At 40.5% G+C, this 7,853-nt stretch overlaps 1 protein-coding gene across 1 annotated transcript in view; it reads left to right on the top strand.

Annotated features, from left to right (window-relative positions):
- Window positions 1-1,188: 1,188 nt before the first annotated feature.
- Window positions 1,189-7,853, top strand: part of CASP6 (caspase 6, apoptosis-related cysteine peptidase) — a 9,961-nt gene continuing 3,296 nt past the window's right edge. Inside the window, exons 1-5 of the mRNA XM_010292465.1 lie at window positions 1,189-1,228; window positions 1,989-2,031; window positions 4,065-4,211; window positions 4,638-4,714; window positions 5,159-5,334. Coding sequence (XP_010290767.1) covers window positions 4,084-4,211; window positions 4,638-4,714; window positions 5,159-5,334 — 381 coding nt within the window. The 5' untranslated portion in view covers window positions 1,189-1,228; window positions 1,989-2,031; window positions 4,065-4,083. The remainder of the gene's footprint in view (window positions 1,229-1,988; window positions 2,032-4,064; window positions 4,212-4,637; window positions 4,715-5,158; window positions 5,335-7,853) is intronic.

Below are 7,853 nucleotides of genomic sequence, written 5' to 3'. Positions count from 1 at the left end.
CTGGGGCGGGCAGCCGGGGCTGGGGCTCGGGAGGGACGGTGAGGCGTTACAGGAGGACCAGGGAAGAGAGGAGCAGCGAAACTGTGTGGCTTTGGTTCCCGAAGATGCCGTTAGGCTTACGGGGACTTTTTTTTGGTGCCCTTTGGTTACTGGTATTTTCTAAATGCCATGTCCTTTGGGCCAAATGGTAGACCTAACTGAGATTAAAACGTGTCCGGGGAAGATGCTGTTAGATCCCAGTGTCATCCAGTGCATACCTGGATTCCTTTGAAACAACCCATCTTCACGAGGTTTAAGGCAAGTAAGTAGTCCCATTGAGAGCAATCGGGTTTTAGAACAAGCCTGTGTAAGACAAGCAGAAAGCTTTTCATAAATCTAAATAATTTAAGTAGTGTTTACTGGAATTAAGCTGCAACATGACAGTGACCATAAAAAGCTAAGACTGAAGACTGACTAAACGTTAAAAGAACAGGAAAACCATCTTTTCCTAGTTTCCTTTGGCCCAGGAATTCTGTTCTTCCTGTGTCAACATGACAGCATTCTGTCTAAAAGTTTAAGGACTATAATATTTATAAGGTCTGTTGGTTTTTGTTTTTTGTTTTTTTTTTTTTTTAAGTTGAGGCAAAAGCATCAACCGGGCTTGAGGTACACAAGCAAAAATACAGTGCAAATTTAAACATACAGATGCACTCTTAAAGATCTCTGGCTTCCTGTTACCAACAGAGTCACAGGCACAGGCGTTGTTGCTATGTTCCATCTACACTCATTTTTCAGCATTTCTGTGATTAGTCTGACCTACATGTTATGTTTCAAGCAAACTGAAAAACCTTTTTTTGGTCCGTTTAGGTTACTAGTGATAGCTGTAAGACTCAAAGGATGATCGCTATTTGCCAGTGGGAAGTTGACATGTAAACAGTAACACCTAGAAGCCTGTGTCCTCCTTTGAGCCACTCTCTCCTGTGCTAACATAATGTTCAACATAAAAGCTTCTAAAGCCAAGTCTAGATTTCTGCAAGTTTATTCTAATGTCTTTATGAACTTTTCTCCTATATCAATACATAGCTATGTTTGTTTTGCAAGAGGCTTTAATCAGATGTGAAAAACTGATGTGAAAATGTACTATCACATCTACCAAGTAGTTTATAAAATATATGTATGCCTGACCTGTCTTCTCTTATAATTGCAGGCCATGTCCAGCTGGATAGCAGACCTACATTAACCACCACAGGTACAGTATACTATATAGTTTTCATAAGGTTGTAGGTAGTCTCCACCAGTAGTAGCAGGAACTGTGATTTTATAGCCCACTTAAATGTTTAAGCAAAAGGAATAAATATTTTGGCCTAACATTCTGCAAGTCTTTAGTTCTGCATGCTCACAAGATGTGCATGTTCCCTGTTGTTACCACAATGTTACCTTTATGTGCATTCTGTTACTGGAGTGCTTATGTCTATATGGTTTAGCAGAAGAAAAGGTATAAATCTTGCATCCACTCAGTTGTCATTAACTGTACATTCTGTTATGCTACCTACTATGACTCATATGCTGTATCCAACCTCAAAGAGAATGCTCAGCTTTGCATTAGCAGCATTACTGAAATAAAAGATACATCAGTGTATGTCTAGATTATGTAAAATTATAACCATTGAGTTAGAGACTCTGTTTAAATAAATACAGCCAGCTAGTTAGTTATATAAAATCATGATCTCTGAATATGTCTATACAGATACAGGTACACAGACACATATAAAGTATGCATGTCTGACTCAGTCTGAATTTTAGGTTGTCAAGAGCTTTAGGAACAGCCTCCAAAAGCTGTGGGTGCAAACGCTAATGAAGCTGTTTAACTGCATGCCTACTTACCTGATGTGTGAATGAGCTTTTGGTTCACAGTAACAGCTAAACTTTAAGGCTGGATGCACAAATTCAAATTGTTTCTTTTTATTGAATGATTTTGTGGCTAAATCACTTTTTGATCTCTTTAACAGATGGAAATCAGAACATCACAGAAGTAGATGCACTTGATATAAGGTAAAGTTCTGATGGCAATGACGGAGAGATGGCCCATGGCACTGAGGTCAGTGCATAGTTTTCTGATTTTTGTTAAGAATGTGACTGGGTTATTCAACCCAACTCCGCCCACTTACAGAACACATTTCTAGTTTTACCTACACCAGATGTAGAACCACCCTTCTTATTATGAAGGCCGCTAGGAGTGGACTCCTAACTGTGTACCACCACAGTTAGGCAATGTGCAGAAACTGTAGCAAAAATACCATCACAATCTAAGAAACAACTGGGCAGACTAAGTGATAGAGTGTAGCACTACGATCTGTTCCTCTAGAAGGAGGGAAGAGGAACCACGGGATAGTAATTCCATGAATTTTTTCCTACTCCACCTTACAACATCATCTAGCCCTGGAAAAGGTAAACTACCTGCCTGATAACTTCCTTTGCCTCACCCACTCAGTGAATACAGCTGAGCAAAGGAAGAACTATTTGGGGAACCATCCTTTAATGGTCATTCACAGGATCCAGGGATCTAACTGTCCAAAATCCCCACTAGCCAAATCCTGAGGAAGATAAATTGGCAAAATCCGAATAAACTCTGGTACTGGTACAGGTGAAATTACAGGCAAATTACATTAATAATTACAGGGCTAGAGTTTATCATCTTTGCATTTTATCATGTTAAGTACTCAAATCGGGGGGAGTGTGATAAAGCACCCCACTTAACTTTTCTTATTGGTTGTCCAGCCAACATTGCAGAAATGCCCAAACTTAGAACAGTCATCCAGAATTCCTGTTCCCTGTTTGAATTCTTATGCAGATGTTACAAAAAGATGCTTTATTAGGGAGCTGCTCATAATAAAGTGGAAAAGCAGAAACAGTTTATGGGTAACTTTGGTCATTTTGTAGTGAAACAAAAGCATTTTGCTGATGAAACTGCGATCTTTAAGTAACATCTGCAGGCAAATATTCTAAGCAACTTCCACCAGTTGCACCAGAACTGAACATTCCATAGCAGGGAAGAACCAGTAACATGCCAAACATGACAGCTCTAACCAGTCCTAGGGCAGCATGCCCTGGAGTGTCATTCTGTACATCTATAGCACTGGCCTTGTCTATTGCCAGGCCTGTTGCTAGAAGCGTTTTGGTTTCTGTTCCCTGCACCGATACCTGGGTCTACAAATGCAGTACGACTGTCTGCTTTGTCTCTCTAAATACAACCATGCCAACGCTTCAAATGACTTGGGTCCCACTGTACAGTCCACAGCGTGCTATCACAGACTTCTATGTTGTGTTTTGCTCCTGAAACAATAAAATTGCTGAATGCTACTCCAAACACACAGGTGCTCCGTACATTTGTTGCCATGATAAAGTCCTCTGCTTAGAAGCTAGGTGGGTCATTTGTTCTGTCCTTCAGCTTTAGGATTTTTTTTGGCTGGTTGCTAAAAACTTAGATGAACAGTTGTATTGTCACAGCTTTTGTTTTGTAAGGCTAAATAATACAATTTTTTTCTCCTTTTGCAAGATACGCTATGCATACCGCCTTATCACCAGTTTATAGTCTATTGCTTATGATGCAGCACTTGATTTAGTTAGAAGAACTTGGAGCAAATCTCAGACAGCTACAATTCCAATTAAGTATATATGCACTATCCAATTATGCTAAAATAATATTTAGCTAAACCCATGACATGGAGAATTGGAGCCAAGTCTAAAGTGTACTGCTATATACCTTACTGTGTTACTAATGAGACAGCCTCCTGACAACAGAAAATACAAATACATTGTAGAGAAACTGTTCAACCTACGCGACAGAGCCTAGTACACACCTAATGCTTGTTTTTACTGAATTGCTTAATATGCCCAAGCTTTTCAAAAAGACCTAGTGATTTAGGTGCTTCCCAAAATATTGCACATTTTGAGGTCTTGCCTTTTGAAATTGGATCCTCAAAGTCTCTAGTCAATTAAAAAATCTCAGCTTGCAGGAATACAGGAAGGTAATTCAATTAGCCATTAACTCATGTATCAAGAATGTTTTCTGTCTCTGGCAACAGAAAAACACTTGATCCTGCAATGCAATACAAAATGAACCATCAAAGAAGAGGAGTTGCATTAATCTTCAATCATGAGCACTTTTTTTGGCATTTAAGGCTGCCAGACAGGCGTGGGACACTTGCAGACAGAAACAATCTGAAACGCAGGTAAGAAACTTGGTTTCTCTATTCAAGCCTAAAAAGCTAAACTTCAGAGATCACGGTCAATAAATCTCACGTTTAAGTATAGAACAAAAGATTTTGAAGCCATGAGCACCTAAGCAACCTTGGCAAAGAAAGCCATAATAAAAAAGCTTCAAGGCACATTCCTTTGAATCACAGAAATTGCTGGCACAAGCCCTATGATTTCAGTGTGTCCAGACCTCTCTAAGGACAAACTCTTTGAAGTAATTTTAGATATTACACCTGCACTTGACACCAAGTTTGAGGTGAAAATCAAGTTTAGTAGGTTTTTTCATAAATAATGCATAAACATGAATATTCATTCTCTCACAGGGAAAGCAACTGAGTTGGTAGCAACTGACATCTAATTTAAGCAAGATCTTTACTAACACTGATGTGTTTTAACAATAGTTTGACAGATCTTGGATTTGAAGTCAGACATTTTGATGATCTGAAAGCAGAAGATGTGCTGCAGAAAATGTATGAAGGTGGGAGACTATATATTGGTTATGTCTAACTATTTGTAGCAGAATTTCCAGAGGTATTCCACTCTCTGTTTATCTAATTTAAAATAATTTTTGTGCACAAGGGAGTTGTTTTAACTTACAGACTTAAGGGTTAGATTTCAGATTATTTTATTGTTATGTAAATGAAGCTTCTGTGGAGAGAACTAATGAAGTTGCCAAGAGCTGAAAGGAAGTACCTGCAGCTGGGAGAAGTTAGTGACATTCTTCTTTTGACTTGTAGTGGCCCTTACCTTCAGCCATACTGAATCATTGCACCTTCAAATCTCTGCCATATTACGCTATCTGAAAATAGGGTTCATTTGAAAAAGGACTTATTGGAGATTAAATTATATGATACAAATGTACAATGTTTTTTAAACCTGAAGATCACTGTTGAGTCATATAAACACCACTTGACTATTTCAGCCTCTAAGGATGACCACAGCAATGCTGACTGCTTTCTTTGTGTGTTCCTGAGTCATGGTGAGAATGATCATGTTTATGCATATGATGCCCAAATCAAAATTGAGACAATCACAGACATGTTCAGAGGAGACAAGTGCCAGAGTCTGGTAGGAAAACCAAAGATATTTATCATTCAGGTAAGATGTCTGTTTCTGAATTCAGTGCATTAACACTGACCTATGACCTTCTTGTAACACAGAAGTCAGTTTTCCTGATACAGTCTTTCCATGAGGGAAAGTTTTGTCGTCTTTAGGAAAGAAGATATGGAAAACTGTTCCTTAAAGGCATTTAAGACAAGGATTCTTCTCTTTTTAAAAAAACCTTTATGTACACAAGTGTTAATATGATTCTAGGTGTATTTAATGAAGTAATTTTATGAAGAGCAACCCAAATTAAGCCCCTGTTGGGTTGACTCTCAGTGTATATTTAATGGCAGAGAAGACAGTATCATTTTTTTGAGAAAGTTGTGTGCAGCCTCAGCTCAGTTCCTTCTGTTCATACCTCACAGCCCTAGGCTAGGCTGAAGAAGGCTATCAAACCTCCTTACCTTCACTGTTTCCTTCCAGCCATGTCCCTTTATTTGAACCTTCCAGAAGCTGGTTTTTGTGGGGTTTTTTAGTTGGTTGGTTTTGATGGTGGTGATGGTTGGGTTTTTTTGGGGGGGGGGAGGGGTTTGGGGAGGTGTTTGTTTCTTTTTTGTCCATGACCAATACTTGCATCTCTATAGAATTTAAAGAGTCAATTTAATGATATATTGTCTCAGAAATACTGCTTGTGCTATGGGATCAAATAAAGCCCATATGTAACCTCCTGTTTCACTCCTTCGTTCACAGGATAATGCAAGTTGGAAGGGACCTCAGGAGGTCTTTGGTCCAGCTTCCTCTTCAAAGCAGAGTCAGTTCTAGGGTCAAACCAGGTTACACAGGGCTTTATCCCATCTTTATCCAGATTACAATTAGCAAACTCAAATGAGAACCTGGCCTCAAGTTGCGCCAGGGGAGGTTTAGGTTGGATACTAGGAAAAATTTCTTTACTGAGAGAGTGGTCAAGCATGGGAACAGGCTGCCCAGGGGAGTGGTGGATTTACCATCACTGGGAGTGTTCAAAAAACATGTAGACCCGGCACTTCAGGACATGGTTTAGGGGGCATGGTGGTGTTGGGTTGATGGTTGGACTTCATGATCTTGAAGGTCTCTTCCAACCTTAATGATTCTGCGATTCAGCAGATTGTAATTGTAGTAGTTCATAGAGCAATTCTAACAATTACCCTTTTTCCAAATGAAAGCTTCCTTAGGCACAAGGCCACTGCAAGAATCAGCACATTGTTAATTCATCTTTTATTAAGACTCATTCAGCTTTGATTTTTTTTTTTTTTAACTGGGTGCCAAAGATGGAAAAATATTTACACATATTTCAATTCTGAAATTTGGCTCTGTATGTTAGGGAGTGTTTTGATTGTATATTTCTCAATGATTGTGATGAAAAGGTTGAGTGCTTTATGGATAAGGATGAGGGGGAAGGCCAACAAGGCAGATATCAAGCTGGGAGTCTGTTATAGACCACACAACCAGGACAAAGAGACAGATGAAGCATTCTACAGGCGTCTGGCAGAAGTCTCACAATCGCTGGCCCTTGTTCTTGTGGGGGACTTCAACTTACCAGACACCTGCTGGAAAAATAACACAGCAGAGAGGAAACAGTCTAGGAGGTTCCTGGAGTGTGTGGAAGGCAACTTCCTGACACAGCTGGTGAGTGAGCCCACCAGGGGAGGTGCCTTGCTTGACCTGCTGTTTACAAACAGAGAAGGACTGGTGGGAGATGTGGTGGTCAGAGGCTGTCTTGGGCTTAGCGATCACGACATGATAGAATTATCAATTCTTAGTGAAGTAAGGAGAGGGGTCAGCAAAACCACCACCATGGACTTCCGGAGGGCAGACTTCAGCCTGTTCAGGACACTGGTTGAGAGAGTCCCTTGGGAGACAGCCCTGAAGGACAAAGGGGACCAGGAAGGCTGGACAGTCTTCAAGAAGGAAATCTTAAAGGTGCAGGAGCAGACGGTCCCCATGTACCATAAGATGACCTGGTAGGGAAGATGACCGTCCTGGCTAACAGGGAGCATTTGCTGGGACTCAGGAAAAAAAAAAAAGGAGAGTTTATCACACAGGGAGCATTTGCGGGGACTCAGGAAAAAAAAAAAAGGAGAGTTTATCACCTTTGGAAGAAGGAGCAGGCAACTAAAGAAGAGTACAGGGATCTCATTAGGTCAAGCAGAGAGGAAATTAGAAAGGCAAAAGCCCAACTAAATCTGGCCACAGTCGTAAGGGATAACGAAAAATGTTTCTACAAATATATTAACAACAAAAAGAGAGGCAAGGAGAATCTCCATCCCTTACTGGATATGGGGGGGAAACGTTACCGAACATGAGGAAAACGCTGAGGTACTTAATGCTTTCTTTGCCTCAGTCTTTAATAGCCAGACCAGATATCCTAAGGGTATTTGGCTCCCTGAGCTGGAAGACAGGGATGGAGAGCAGAATAAACCCGTAATCCGGGAGGAAGCAGTTAAGGACCTGCTAGGCCACCTGGACACTCACAAGTCTATGGTGCCAGATGGGATCCACCCAAGAGTACTGAGAGAGCTGGCAGAGGAGCTTGC

This window comes from Phaethon lepturus, unplaced genomic scaffold (genome assembly GCF_000687285.1).
Source record: "Phaethon lepturus isolate BGI_N335 unplaced genomic scaffold, ASM68728v1 scaffold11270, whole genome shotgun sequence".
NCBI lineage: Eukaryota > Metazoa > Chordata > Aves > Phaethontiformes > Phaethontidae > Phaethon > Phaethon lepturus.
Note: the sequence above shows the minus strand (reverse complement) of the source record. Positions and strands in the feature narration are given on the sequence as shown.